Source organism: Colius striatus, chromosome 3 (assembly GCF_028858725.1).
Source record: "Colius striatus isolate bColStr4 chromosome 3, bColStr4.1.hap1, whole genome shotgun sequence".
NCBI lineage: Eukaryota > Metazoa > Chordata > Aves > Coliiformes > Coliidae > Colius > Colius striatus.
In genome coordinates, this window is record NC_084761.1 from 32,739,663 (window position 1) to 32,756,024 (window position 16,362).

The window sequence follows — 16,362 nt, forward strand, 5'->3', positions numbered from 1 at the left end:
ATGTATTACCTCTAAGCGCACCTTATTAAAACATCAAAGCCAATTTATTTACTGGTTTATGAATGACAAGAAATAATGACACCAAACCTTAATTACCAGCAGCCATGTCTTTTTTTTTGCACAGCAAACACTATAAAAAGCTCAGGACAATATCAAGAGCGACACTTCCATTCAGTTTTAGCCAAGTCCTCAGATTTGAGATGCTTTCAGTACACATCAGTGACCTGGGAAACATCCATTCCTCAGTGTTACAGGCTACCTGCATCAAAGTTTGCCTAGAGCTGAAAGGAGATTACTCCACTGTTGGTGCCACTGTTCTGCCAGGGACATCTTTCCCTCCCGCTTACCAGAGGAGAATCATGTGTTATTCAGCTGGCTCCTGACAGCCAAACCCTGCTGTGACACATCCTTCTTCCAGATCTACCTTATTATAATCTACAGGCTGACAGTCTCTCAACACACCTTCTGTGTTAAAAAATCCTAAACAAACAGCACGTATCTTTTTAGCATGTAGAGCAAACACAGAGGTATACACTTCAAAAGAACAAAGATTTAGTAAAGGTCAGACTGTGAACCTTGGAGTCATGCTCATGAGCTCTCACTCAGTTTCCTGGATGCCAGCAGCTTATTTTTGTATGAGCTCAACAACGCAACTAGGAAAACTTACAATGTCACATGTGCCATTAGTAAGAATTTTTCAAAACAAACACTGTGACATTCCAGCACTCAATGAAATACACACTGTTTAAACTGTTGCCAATATTCCAAGTGTGTTGATGCCCACTTCTCCTTCCACTCATGTAAGATAGACACATGAGTTCCAATCATAAACCTGAAACATGCAAGAGATCTATTTGGACTGTAGATGTCAGTTGATCCCTTAGAAAGCCTCAATCAATAAGGTTGCCTTAGGTTGTATTTGCATCCTGGGCATTCAGTTTTTTATTGATGTCAAGGGCAATGAGTAATCTTGTCCCAAAGATAAATTCCTGGACTACAAAAGCAATAATTTATAACAACACATCGGTAAGAGGTACAGTACAAACTATTGTTTTTCCTAGTAACTATAATGAATCACTACTCTTCCACTCTTTCTCAAGGCAGTTCATGTGTGTATGTGATTAGCTCTCTCATTTGTTATTACAGGATGAGGTCATCTAACTACTTGTCTGTCAAAACTCAACAGAGAGCAACAATCTGAATTCCATGGATAATATTATGGATAAATCCCTTTCAAGGAGAGAGTCAAATCTATTTGATTCATTTCATTGGAGAGTCTAAAGGAATAGTAAATATTATACACCACTCAAAACCAATTACAATGCTAAAACTTCCATTCCTGGTAACAGAATCCTCAAAAATGAAAATAATCTCTTTGTTGCAAACACTAAACTTGGAATTTTATGAAGGGTTATACAGTTTTTGTTTATAGATTCATTCATATAAACAAAAGTAAAATAACCTCTAAATATTTATATTTATCTTTCCATGTGGGTTATACAGCATTGGCTTATATGGACATGAAATGTGGTATCAAAAGAAACAAATTCTTCCTCTGAAATTAAGGCCTAAAATCTGTAAAGTCTTCCCCAATGCCTGCCTTTGTTGCTTTCTCTACCAACGCAGTTTCACAGAGCACTGATTTACCCAGCCACCCCTTCCGTTGCACGTAGAGTTTTCAAACATCTTCAGTGAATCTTTGAGGAAGCACTGTCACTTTACCAACATTTAGCAAGACAAGCAGCAAAAACAGTACTTGCTTTTTCTTGTCTTCAAGTTGACGAACAGAAATGAGAAAAGACTGAAAATCTAACCACCAGTCTTTAAAAAAACCTCAGAAAGGGTCAATCTCTCTTGACTACCACAATATGAAGTAGTAACAATGGATAAAGCTTTTATCCATCCTTCAAGTTTAACAAATGTGATTGAATTAGATTATCTTCCAAATATGTTAATTTAAAAGCAATCAGCAATTGAATGCCTATCACAGTACTTGTCAAGCTTCATAAACTATTCAAGACAATTCCTGTAAAAATTTGTATCTTAAATTGAAATCTGACTGGGTTTAGATTTCCAGCTTTTAGAACTTTTTTTAACTTCATCTACTAAGCTGAAGGGCCTTAGCAACCACAAAGAATCATAGCATTAGTTAGGTTGGAAAAGACCTTTAACATCAAGTCCAATCAGCACTGCCATGTCCTCCACTAAACTCTGTCCTTAAGTGCCACATCTACTGAGCAACATTCCAAATATTTTATGGTTTTAAGACTTTGCTATTTTCAACAGAGAGGAAACTAGAATGTGCACTACAACCTGTATGTATCACTACGTATAGATACATACGCAACAACAGAATTGCCTTTCTACTGGAGCTCAGCCTGCAGATGCTAAAATGTCCAGGCACAGAAGCTCACACAGTAATACTTCCAAACAACAAGTTCCCTGAACCAAACCTACTAGACTTGACCTGAAACAAAAACCTCATGGAAGTAGGAAAAGGCTGAGTAGACAGTTGAGCACTGTCAGGACAGCCAGTTACAGGTATGTGAAGGCTCACAACACAGAAAGAAATTGGTATTTGGACAAAAATCCAAACAATCTCACACACTTGAAGCAAATAAAATTTATACTACATGTCAATCACTATATTGACTATATGAATTGATGGATAAACAGTAAAAAGATATAGATGGAGTTAACAAATGCTTCTGAGATATGATATACACATTTACTCCTAAGTTTGTAAAGATGCCCCACACCCTTAGGAGAAGCATGGTCAAGTGCCACTGAACAACACAGCAGAAAAGTCATTGAATTTCACTCAAAGTAAATTCTTTTTAAGTATCCCAGCCTCTCAGAGTAGCATAAGCAATTTAAGCAGACTTCATCCAAGAACAAAATTTAAATTAACTACACCTGCACCAACATAAGATTCAGATAAACTATATCAAATTAAAGAACAAATCAAGTAAGTGTAAGCAACTGAAAACAAAAAAAATCAACAAACTGACAAATCCCAAAAAACAAGCACCACCCACCACTAAACTAGGAAAAACAATTTGGAACTGAATCTAGCCAACAAAATCAATGGTATAAATTGAGAACTGAAGAGTGCACAGTAAATTCAGCTTGAACTAAATAAAAGTTAAATCTGGAGAGAAGCAGTAGTTCAGAAAAAACGCTAACTGTTCTGACTGAATACCTGCAGATGGCTCAGTTTTCAACAAGCTATCAGAGGAAGCACTTTACCACTGAAAAGAAAGATGCTGAACAGAAAATCCCAAGAACTTTGGCTAACAAAATACTGGAAAATGCAGACGGGAAGCACAGGACAGGACTGTGAAGAAGTAACAAAACCACATCAAGAACTTACTAGTTGAATCTGACTACTGCTGTAGTAGGAATTCACACATCCTTATCTAGAAACTTAAGGAAGAGATAAAAAAAAATGAACAATCAGAAATCAGGCCTGGAAAACACTTCCAATCTTTCTTTTGGAAATAAAACAAATTGAAAGGTTTTGAACAAGTCTTCCAGAATCTAAGGCTCCCTAGCACCAGATTTAAAGGCAAAATCCAAATGTAGATTACTGAATATCAACATTGATCAGATATCAGAAGTATGATTAGCAATCAAAGAGTTAAAGAATTTACACTCAAGAGTCAAAGATTAGAAAACAGCAAGGAAACTCTTTGATGAAGCAGCACTACAGTAGAGAAACCAGAGCCACATCAAGTAGTATCTCAGGCACTGTATCTGTGCAAACAGCCCACTCCAGGCATGTGACAACTGGAGATCAAGAGAAGCATTAGGCAGGAAATGAGACATCTTCCGATTAAGCACCTGTGAAAGCATCTGGAAATTCAACAGAAAGAATGGTGAGGCAATCTGGAAAAACAAACAGTAGATATCCTAGATATCTGCATATCCTCTTGAAGTGGAAATCTAGTAGTGTGAAGAAGGAACACCCACAGCAGATCCTAACAAGCTCAGCTTCAGTCAGTGATGACAGAAAGTGTCAAGTTGGTTAAAATATGTACCATCATCAGGCAGATGATAAAGTGGCCAAAAGCTTTTCTAGATCTTAGGTATAAAGAGATTTTCAAGCAACCTCTTCCTCAACCCTCTAAACTGAGAGGTCAACAGCAAGACAGGAATTTACCTTCAAATATGAGCTACTAATTGTGTTGCCCAACAAGGCTGCAGAACTGTGTTCTGAGTTACAATGTTGTCACAATATTAAAAATTATATTAGATTTGACAGCGAAGGCATGAAGCAGCCAGCCAAGCTCAGAACTTTTCCTTTCTGCATTTCCACTGTGGAGCTTACATGATAACCCCTTCTGTGGAAACATCTAGGGGGAAAGACAGCACTTTGCTTTCTTTGATTTCTGGTGATAAAAAAAATTGACAAATATCCATCTGCTCTCTTCTGCTTAAGTATTTGAATAATCTTTGGCAACATCTCATGGACTTGCGAACTTGTATTGAGTCTCTCACATATTAACTGCTCCTGCTGTAAGCATAAATACCTTATCTGCAAAATAATTAACTCCTAAAAACAGTTCTTGCAAACTAAGAACAATTTATTTGCTTTGGCATCAAAAGAGATCTTACACCACCATTTTAAACAAAATTATGTAGGATTTAATCTCCACACACAAATGTACATAGGCAAAAGGAGCACAGGAGTCACCAGCTAACTGTAGCACACCCTCAGTCTCTCTGCCTGTTCTGCCCTCAACCATTAGTAGCACTAATTGCTTGCATTATTGTTTCCAAATATAAAAGAGTTTGGCAAGCACTAACCACAGTAGAGAAGAAAGCAGTTAGAAATATTCTTTAACCTATATGTTGAATCAGAATGCAAGATATATTTAATAATACAAAACCATGAGCCTTTTATTATTTATTTATAAACTTTATGACATGTTCAGGATCCTCATACTCATGGAAGTAATACAGTCATACAGGGCACAGTGCCCAAAGGACGGGACAGGTCTGGGCTCACCTCCTCTCCAAATGCCACTGCTTCAGCTGATGCAGGTTGTCATGTGACATGCCAGATCCCTCTGCAGAAAGAAAGATTTCATACAGGCCAAACTACCAGGCTGCCTGGGGCTGGAAGCGGGAATCAAAATAGGTATGAAGGACAGTGGGATAAAAACATCTAGCATCTTTGAAAAAACTAAGAGGAGGAGGAAAAGACTTTTTCACCTCTTGGTGAACAACAGGGAGATGAAACTCTTGAGTGGGGGTCACACAGAAGCAGCACACACACATGAAAAAAATGTCATTATGGAGAAAGCTCATCTACCATCAAATACTTTTAAAGCAGAAAATAACATTTTTTGGCCTTGTCCTGGAAGATTAATGCAGTGATGCAAGACAACATGAGTTTGCAGAATAGCTATGAAAATCCAACTTAAAATCCAATTTACAAGTCTTTCCCATTTTTGTTTTGTTAAACAGGAAAACAATACCCAAACAGCTCTACACAATTAAGGCACCCTTAAAACAGAAAGTTGCATTGATGTGACTAGTATTAACATAGACACAACCGTTTATAAGAGTCCAGGACTTAATTCAGTACCAAAATGGATCCAAGCTGCTTAGTAGAAAAGCTGCATGTCTGAAGTTAACTATTAAGTACATACATTTTGTTAGCAGAGCTGACTTCTAGGGACTCACCATTTAGGCCCTGCCCATTCACCCATGAGAAGATGATGATCATACATCTAACTTGTTACAATTCAACATACAAATAAGTGTAGAAAATGTCTCCAATGTCCACATGGGGATTTAAATAAGGTTTTCCCTGTTCAACTAAGTTACATAAATTGAGACCAAGAAGAGAGAATCAGTGCAGAAAGGACTTATTTTTTCAGCTCTTCTCCCAAAGTGACTGATACTCCTTTTTTCCTGCCAAGTGTTGCTGCTCAGAGAGTGCATCTAGGACAACAGGTAACACAAGTACTGCTCTTCTGTTTCAACATAAGGCCACTGAGAATTACTTTCACTCACCCCCAGGCTATATAAACTGCTTTTTAGATTGACTGTCAAAGGACCTTAAAGATCTGGTCTTCTGAACTATGCTCTGTTGATGGATGCTAGGAAGTGATGGAGGACAAGTAACACAGAGAACCTGGCAGCCACTCCAAGGGTGAGCATCAGCCTTCAACCACATTTTCACAGTCACAGAATCGAGTCACAGTGCAGTCTGAAGAAATCCGTCCCCAGTCTTCCCTCCTCGTTCCCATTCACTCATGGGAAAGCACTCTCTACATTCAGCCACGCAAACATAACCACATTACAGTGAAGCCCCAAATAAAGTTCTTTGAAGTTTGACATGTTCGCAGATGGAGAGAAGGGCATGACACTTAACCCTCATCAGTTTGCTGACTGATGTGCTGCACAGCAAACCTAGATTGTAGGACAATGTCAGAGAATCAATGCTTCTCCTTGTCCAACCACCGCTTAAATTACATAGTGAAGCCATCTCATGTCATCAAGCCTACAGTCCAATCAATTTGAAAGTCAATTGTTATTCTGCAATTTAAGATAAATGACTTCAAGAGTCAATAATGAGGGAGTACAAGTCAGTAGAAGTTAGATCACAAAAAGTGACAGCTGTATTTACATCCTCCTTTGCATATATAAATTCAGACCACTCCCACCACAATGAAAAATCACGCATACAATATTTCTAGTCAGCTTCAAGGACACATAATCTGGTTTCCTGGAGAGCAAGCAGCCCAAATGTTACATCATATTCATGGGCAGGTAACTTTTAAAATTATATCTGAGCAAATTTCTGCATTCTATCATTACAGAAAGGGCAATTAGGGGGAAAAAACCTCCAAACCACACCAAAAAAACAACACAAAAACCATAGAAGTTTCTTTTTATCTGTTTCTTTACTTTCAACCACATATTCTCCACTTCTATCCTGATTCTATTGCATCATTATCATCTGAAGAACTCCTACAGGCTCATCCTAAATGCTGTCATTATTGTAAATCATATACCCTGTTGACCATTTCAGCAGATTTCTTTATTCTGAACCCTCAGCATCAGCTAGGTCTTCCAAGACCTTGCTTTTAACTAGTCTTACCTATGAAGAACAATCCATTGGTTTCCTTGGCCTGTCTTGCTCCTCAGTAGACAGACCACAGCTGTTAGAACCCCCAGTGTAAAACTCCAGTATTGCCAGAGAAAACAAATAATCCTTAATTCCACTGATCACTGTGCCTACCAAATGGGGAGTGGCCTGGACACTCTACCTCCCCCTCTTTCTTCTGCCACCTTTTGTTGACTACCGCTTCAAGAACCCACGTGCTAAAAGGGCATGGTCTGACGAGATCTGATACAGCCCTTCAAATAGTGCCAGCACGGGTGATACCTTTCTGCATGCCAGTAATGGCTGATTGTTAGCTATGGTTCTGGTAATATATGGGAAAAAGCTCCAACTTTTTTCCAACGCTTCCCCATAAAAACAAACCAATCCTTCAGAAACTGTGTAACTACTTGTTGTTGCTGCCTTAATGCTATCACAGCTGCAATTCCAGGCAAGGCACAAAGCTAAGAAAAGCTTCACAGAAAGCAGCTTTCAAAATATGCACATATTCACGAAACAGACTGCATTAACATCCTAAAATAATGGTTACACTGCACAAAAATTTAAATTTCATAGTGAAAAAAACCTCAACAGAAACAAAGACCCAACTATTTCTGTATTCTGAACTCCCATCAAATACTGCTGGCTTATCTGATCTTCACAAAAAGAGTGCACACTTACAAATCCTACTCATACTCAAGGACTAAATCTTCAAAAGCGATCTCTCCTACTGTGGTATCAACAGTCAGACTACTATATGTACCACTGCTTTAAGGTTTAAATATACAGGCACTGTGCAAACATGTTGAAGAGAAAACCGCAAATTCTCAAAACATTTCCCCAATAACAGAGGAATGTTTGGAAAATTGACTGGGTGTCTCAAACGATCTCTAATTCAAAGATCATAAAGTCAGAAAGAAAGATGTATGGCTGTCTTATCAGATCACCTTCAGTAAGGCAGAGGAAGAAAACCTGAGGAGGCCAGGGGATAATCCGTCAAAGGCGAGTCTGTAAAGAATTTATCAGTAAATACAGACAGCAACGGTGAACTTTTGAGGCAAGACCTCAAAAGACCTTTTTATGGATTTGCCAACACTGTCCATAATTAAAATTATTTTTAAAAAAATGTTTAAAATGTACAGCCAATGCAGAGTGGCTGCGGGTCACTTTCCACACAAGGATGAAGTGGTTTATCACCAGACAACGCTGAAGAAGACCAAAGATCTCAAGAGTCTACATGAAAACACACTTAACAGTGGTATGTTAGTTTAGATTATAACTTGTTTACAAGTCCATAGAGCATCCACTTAATCTCTTGGTAAAGAGGCACAGGACCTTGAATCAAACATAGATATAAGTCCATATGTTTATTCTGATGAGCCTGAAGAACTAGTTGCAATGCAAGTGGGTAAGGAAGAAAGTACAGCTTTCCACGGTACAAGTTTTACTATCTTCTGCCAGTTCAAGAAAAATGGGTGGTAACATCACCGGGTTCTGTATGTCCAGTTTCATAAAAATGCATATACGTGGCCTAAAAAGAATGAAAGGTCTCAACAAATATATATGCACAGTATTATAGAGACCAAGATGCGCATGACCAAAACATCTGCAGAAGTGTCTCCAGCCGCCAGCATCTGGAAACAAAGCATTCAGGGAACACACTTCACAAGGACATCCCGAAGAATATGGTGAAATGAAATACAAAGCTGTTTTCATAGGACACCTCTATGAATTCCAACTTGGTTTTATTTGAAACAATACGCGTTAGAGATTGAAAAAGAAATCCTCCGAGAACCAGGACAAGTCACACCTCGATGCATGGTAGCATCAGACACCCGTCATCACCGGCACAAAGCTTCATCCTGAGAGAAACCTGAGCGTCCCCTACACAGTCCAGGCACTCAGGACACCAACCAGGAGCTCCAGGTCACCCCCGCCTCACAGCGCTGTGAGGGCCGCCGGTGGCCGCCCCCTGCCGCGGCAGGGCCGCTGAGATCCTCCCCCAGGACGGCGCGGGGCGCCCCACCGCCCGGGGAGGCGGGGAGGAGCGGGAAGGGTCTCGGCAGCCCCGCAGCAATCGCGCGGACGCCGCTGCCGTAGGGCTGTTATCCTCCCCTGCCGGCGGGGACCCACTGCCACCTCGGGGTGCCGCTGCGAAACGCGGCCCCGCCCTGCACTCCCCGGGACCCCGGCCGCCGCCGCCCTTACCCGCCAGTCCCCCGCCGCCGCTGCCATCGCCTCCGTGCCCCTTCCTCCTCTGGAGAATGAAGTAGGGGTTGGCCCGCTCCGTCACCCACAGCGCGTTCGCCAGCAGCACCTCCTCGGGGTTCACCCACATGCTCTCAGCGCAGACAAAGGCCGGCCCGACCGGCTGGCAGGCTGCGGGGCGCGGTGACTCACGCACGCACCGCCCGCATCAGACGCCACCATGCCCGGCCGCCGCGGCGGACGGCGCAGCCCCGCGGGCACCGGTGGGCTCAGGGCGGAGGGGCGGCAGCCGCATCGCCCCCGTGGCTCCCCGCCGCCTACCTGCTCACTGCCGGGCGCGGGGGGGCGGCCGCAGCGGCCAGAGGCGGCGGCGACGGCCCGGACACCACCCGCCGCAGCACCGAGGGCAACAGTGACATCAGCGCCCGGTCCGACCCAGCCCGGCCCCGCCGCGCGCCCGCCTGCCCGCACAAAGCCGGCGGCAGCCGCCGGGCACCCGCGCCGCGCGCGCGCCGCCGCTCGCCCCGCCCGCCGGCTGAACGGAGGGTGGGCGCGCGCGCTCCGCGCCCCCCGCACCTGCGCGCGCGGTGAGGCGGGAGCGCCGCGCGCCGGGAAGGAGGCGGGGCTGCGGCGAGGAGGCCGGTACCTGGCGGCGGGCGCTGTGGCCTTATCTCGGCCGTGGCCGCGGCCACCCCGGAGAGGCCTTGCCCTTTCAGCAGCCATCGCTGCCTGGCGATCTGTTTTTCTATCGTTTGTCTTTATGGGCACTGAGGAGGAGAGCGTTACATCCTCTTATTAACCGCTTCCCTGGGAAGATTTGGGTTTCTCATCCTGTGGCTCAGAGAAGTTTGTAAAATGAGGTGTTTAAAGAAGAGTGGGCACTCCACTCGACTGCAGGGGAAGCTGCCAACAGAGGTGGTACTTCTTTTACTACCGCCTCTCTGCAATGTCCACTGTCATGTTTGAAGTTCATCTCTGCTGCTGAAGACCCTGCCATGCCTGCTGCCTGCGGCTGGAGGGAATTTTTGAGGGCTTGAAGAGCTCGAAAATGAAATGCTACGTTTGGCAAATATGCCATTCATGCTCAGAGAGTATAGTAATATATATGGATAACATGGTTTTGCACCCTTGGAGCTCTGAGCGCTAGTTGATTGCCAAGTTGTCAAGAAAAGACTAATTTTGCTGGCCAGCCTTGGTCATAAAATTAATATTCCAATCAGCTACTTATTTTCAGTTTATTAAAGGTGTTGAAAAGACTGAAGTAAACCTCAAAGAAAAAATTAAAACCGTGTTCCAAGCTCAAACATTTCATATGCAGGCCATAGCTTTGCAGCAGTGTTTAGTCTTTCATCATCTGGTGCTGGCATAGAGCTATTTCCCTGTGCTCGTCATGCAGAGAGATGGACACATGGTCATGGGAGACATGACTCTTTGTCTGAGGTGACAGTCATGTGGGTGTTACTGTGTAGGTAAAAAGTTCAGGAGAGGGAAATGACTGTCTCTGATGAACGCTGAAAAACTGAGGATGCTGCTCTCAGTCCTACCTACTGTGGGGAACATTCGTCGTTGTCACCAAGGTGGATGACTGCAAACTGAATGGGAATGCAGAAGACCCTCTTCACACTGTTTGAATTTATCAGAGGATCAGATTATTTTGAATTTTAATAATGTTGAAATGACCTCACCCTTTTAACTGGAAGAGGGGTTTTTAGGGGTAGTATTTTTAAAGAAAAATTCTGAATGGCATGTTTCTGAGAGTTTTAAGAAGAAATTTGAGGATTTTCTTTTTAAACCATCTCTAGTTAGAACCCTTCATGCCAAGTCACTTGAAAATTGAATTCTAGCCTGGCTAAAGTTAGTGTCAGATTTTCCTAGTAAAAAATTTCCTTCAGTAAAGGCAGGATGTCACACACACAAAGCTCACCAATGCTCCTGTGTTTTCATAGGAGTACCAATGGCATTGCATACTAGTGATGTAATCACTGCCAACAACCTGTAGTTAAACACTAAAGCCACACTGACGTTTTAGGAAAGAATAACCAGTGTACACTGCTGCAGTCAGAGTCTGTGATGAAGTTCATGTTCTTTGTGAACAGTGCAGCTGACCTCAAGAAGGAAAAAAGCATTGTCGGAGGCTGGAACTCCTTCTACTTCCCATTCCTAACTTGCATTTCAACAGCAGGCACAGGTAGATTTGCATGCAAAACTTTAAACACTCAAAACTGCTGCCAGGCTTTCTTAGTACCAACTAGTTGGTTTGAGATGCAAGTAGGGTGACATATATTACTGCCATAAAGAACATCAAACATATTTTTTAACATCCTTCCTATTTACTTTTCATTAATTGTTCAAGAACATTTGAATAAAACTGCAAAGAAATAAAACATCATCACTCCAGTAAATGGCATTTAAAACAAGGTTATGTTGTATCTTTTTAGTGCTATGTTGCATAGTACATCAAGACATTTTTAAATAGAAACCTGATCATGGCTTTGACAGTAATGAAAAATAAGCGGTGCGCTATCATGGATGACTTTTTTGTTGAAGCCAATGCAAATTTTATCTCCTGCATACCCATCACATTTTTATGCCTCTTGTAAACTGCTTGTCTATGTGTAAGTCTTTTGGATCTTGATGCTCTTCTATAAAGTTTCAAAAGTTTCTTTTTCATATTGTAGTTTGTGAACAAAATACAGAACTTTTGGCCAGTGCTGTGAATTGTGATAGGAATTCAAAATGATCTGAAATGGAAATAAAGGAATAATTACCCCAGTTTTTATTGTATTTGTAGTATTTTGTAGCATTTTGTTGAAAAACCTCTATCAGGTTGGAACCTCAGTATGCTTTAACACTGAATGGCACTGCTTAAAGATCTCTATGCTATTAGATTTTAAATGTCAACATATCCAGTTTTGAAAAGCAAAATAAAGAAATCAGAAGCAGGTATGAATACAAACTAAAGAGCTATTTATTGTAACACTATATTGTAGACCTCTCGGGGAAGAAAATAAACACGGTTGTAGAAGGACAACCATTCTGTGCAATGCCATCAGACTTACAGACAATAACAGTATTCAAGCATGATAAAGATTAAATAAAGCAGACATTTTATAATTTATTCCCTTTAAGACCTTCTTACAATAGACCTGTTTTTTAGATGCAGCCAACTAGGATTTGCTAGTGGTTCAGCACAGCCATTCGACTGTCTGGGAACAAAGATGAAATACTGGGATGTTAAGAGCTATCTGAGAAACACAGACATTGTTCAGACTGGAACAATAGCCATATAGGTCCTTCATGAGGACTATCAGTGTGGAGAAGCACCTAGCTATCATTACCTACAAGCTTAGAGCCTTCAGCTGCTAGCAATGCCTTATTTGTGCATGGAGAAGTGGGTGTCTAGATTTTTGAGAAGCATTTTCTTTTATAAACAATACTAAAGCTTTAAAAGGCTGTAGTGTATTGCTTTAGGTGTGGTGTGGGATAAAACAGAAAATAGGGGGGGGGAAAGTTAAACAGATTTTTTTAGTGTGTGGTCAAGTGCCACAAACACTCAAAGAATTCAAAAGTAGCGTCACTTTTATCATGTTCCTGCAAGTACGTATTATGTGCACTTTTACAGATGAGCAAACTGAATCATACAAAGTAATTTGTGCTTTGGGTCATCCAGCAAGTCTGCAAGTAAAAGTAACCAGCTCATAGCATCCACTACCTGCAGTTCCCCACTTCCCAGCTATGATCCCAGTGTCCTTCAAACGCAAGACCAGGGTTGGTCACTTTCAAGCCTTTTATCATCCCAGAGTAATTTTATACTCCTTGGGTCTAGTCTCGAAAGCCATTAATGGATCGATTGCAGGAGTCCCATTTGAGTCAAGTGCCTGCTCCAAGATGTACATTTTGTAGGAAGCACAAGATTCCATGTGTGTCAAGTCTTCAGTCCAAATTGGAACACGACTTGACTGTTAGGTAAGAGTCACTATCTGTAGGATTGAGGCCTATTCAGAACAAGGCCACCAGAAATATCATTTACGATCCCAAGAAGACAATGTCAGAATGTCTCCCAAGGCAATCTGGAAACAAAATATTTCAAGGTCAAGGAGTGAGAAGGAATCTGAAAGAATCCCAAACAAGCCAAAGGAGTTTGCAACAAGAAACGGGGGCACATTTGCCAGTAGGAAAGCAGTTTGGGAGAGCAAAACGCGCACTAGTTGCATAGGCTAGATAAGCATCTGTGCCTCATTAAAAGAGTGCTGACAGAAGATTTTTGGGTTTGCTGTGTTGCAGAAGAACATATCTCTTTTTTTTTACAATTTTTCTTTCTGTAACTTTTCTTACATGCTGTAAATGAAGATATTTATAGGCTTCTGTGTTAATTGAGCTTGAGTGAAAGGTGATTTCAAAATAACAGGCCAGCAGCAAGGCATTCTGTTCGTCTCCACATGGTGATTGTTAGAAGGGAAATGTCTGGTGTTTCTTCCAGGTACCTACAGAGCAGCAGGTTGGATCTTCACTGAGCTCTTGGGGCTTGGCATGCCAAAGGTGGAACACAAGAGGAGTGTTGGAATGGTGTCAGGCATGCAGCAAACAAAGCTGACAATCAAAAACCTGATAATAAAACCAACATCTCTTTGAATATGCCTTAGGAGGCTACACAAGGCTGAACTAATGTTACTAACACAAGTAGAAAGCCAAGAAACATTTTATGGTGGCTGGTATTTTAAAAGCAACATTGCCCTGAGAAAGGAACTGTTATTGTACTTCAGAGAGATGCTAGAAAAAAAAGGAGGCAGACATCTTGGTAACAGCACCATCTGCCCCTTTCCTCTCAGATTCAGCAATTCAACTTCACCTCACAGCCTCCTGTTAGCACCTTCAGGAGCCACCAGCAGTCAAATAGACGAGAAGTCACTGAATAGTTCAGCAAGTAGCTTCATCTGTACTGCCTCTTTGGAATGATAGTGAGAAAGTTTGAAGAAAAACACTGGAAAGGAATGAGGTTTCTTTTTCAAGATTTTGATGCTTTCAATACGTGCTCATGTAATTTGTAACGTGAACCAGTTGGAGATGATAGATTTCTTGAGGAATAACGTAAGTTATGTTGGACAACAAAGAAATGCTGGACTTCACAGAATGACAGAATCTTAAGGGTTGGAAGGGACTTTGAAAGATCATCTAGTCCAACCCCCCTGCCAGAGCAGGACAACCTAGAGTAGGTCACACAGAAGCTTGTCCAGGTGGGTTTTGAATGTCTCTGGAGGAGACTCCACAACTCACCTGGGAAGCCTGTTCCAGTGCTCCATCATCCACACAGTGAAGAAATTCTTCCTTGTATTTCTTTGGAATTTTTGTGTTAAGCTTATACCCATTCCCTCTCGTCCTATCATTGGCCATCATTGAGAAGAGCCTGGCTCCATCCTCCTCACACTCACCCTTTGCATATTTGTAAACATTAATGAGATCAGCCCTCAGTCTCCTCCAAGCTAAAGAGCCCCAGCTCCCTCAGCCTTTCATCATAAGGGAGATGCTCCACTCCCTTAATCATCACTTGTGGGCTTTAAGACTGATAATATTCAGTAATTAACCCACAACCTCTGCATTAATTACTTATGCTAAGTATCTGAATTTAAATACTTTGTTATGTGTCGTAAGGCTCAATTTACTTTGCCCATTCATAAACTGGTTAGGGTTGTTTCACTTTAAATTCAGAATAGGTTTTGTTTACCCCTTGATAACGTTCCTTGCTTTTCTGTGCATTGTTTTTGTTATGGTGTTATTCTAAAATAGAGTGCATAACTGATTTAAAATTATTTAGAGAAGCAACAGCAGCAAACCTACATTGGACCTGTGGAAACATGGGGAAAAGACAGGGTGCTGGTCTATCCCTTTAAACATTTTCATATTGATTGATTTACAGAGTTAACTTAATTTGCAGTTTCTTTACTCTGGTGCTTTCCTCACCTTTAGCCTGGGGTCTCCAGGAACATTTCTGGTTACTAAAACTAGTAACCTGAAAACTGGCTCAGAAATCTCCAAAGCATACCTGGGCTGGGAGACATCATGAAGCAGAATACAGAATTTCCCCTCCTGTTTTGGCTTCCAAACTCTGGATTCTACTAATGTGTCATTTATTGCACAGGCTTTTCACAGAAAGCCAATCATCTTTGATACTTACCTCTGAGGCAGTGGCACATATAGTCTTCTGAACATAGGTCAAACTCCTTAATGATCTTATCAGGGCCCTTTCTGAAAAAAAAAAACAAGGTGGGGCAAATAGAGCATAGTTTAATAATCACTGTCTTAAGTAGTCCACAAATTATTGTGCAGAGTATTTTTGTTTCATTTTACCTTTTCATTGTTTATCTTTCTTTTTAAAGACATGTCTTCCTGTTGCTTGCAAAATATAAGAATGTGTGGCACACATCAAACAAATTCCTAATACGATTCCAGTGCAATCAGTGAAGATACGTTAAGAAGGAATCTTGCTTTGTGTGACTAAATGCTGATGTCTGAATTGGTACTTCAAAATTTCTGTTATATGTTCTTAAGGGAACTAAATGGTTTCTAAAGTACTGATAAAGTACACTTGATTTGACATCTAAATGATGGGTAATAAACTGTTTACTATTTACTTGCCTGATTATTGAAACTAAAACAGATAACACCAAGCTGAGTTAAAATACTGAAATCTGAAGAGCTGAATTTCTTTGAAAACATCATGTCAGTTGAACACACTAAAATCCCTCATAAATAATGTCATTGTACCTGGTGTAAACCCAGGAGGCCAAGTTTGCCATAGTAGTTGATCCACATAGCCTCACAAAACCAAATACATGGATTGGTTTGTGCTAATTTCCTGAATTAACCATGTAAAGAAACACCGATCTGGGTAATGTTGAGTATTTCAGTTTCTTGGAGCACCGTTGCCTGCACGTAACCATGGGCTAACATGACTACATTTTGCTTTTAGTTCTCTGCAACCTACAAAAAGAAAGCACACAAGTTTTTAATTTGTACACACACACACAAAAAAAGAATAT

General features: G+C 41.3%; 1 protein-coding gene across 1 annotated transcript in view; it reads right to left on the reverse strand.

Moving 5' to 3' along the window:
* TBC1D9 (TBC1 domain family member 9) overlaps window positions 1-9,675 on the reverse strand; it is a 62,047-nt gene extending 52,372 nt beyond the window's left edge. The window contains exon 1 of the mRNA XM_061993652.1: window positions 9,326-9,675. Coding sequence (XP_061849636.1) covers window positions 9,326-9,455 — 130 coding nt within the window. The 5' untranslated portion in view covers window positions 9,456-9,675. The remainder of the gene's footprint in view (window positions 1-9,325) is intronic.
* Between the last annotated feature and the right edge of the window lie 6,687 nt (window positions 9,676-16,362).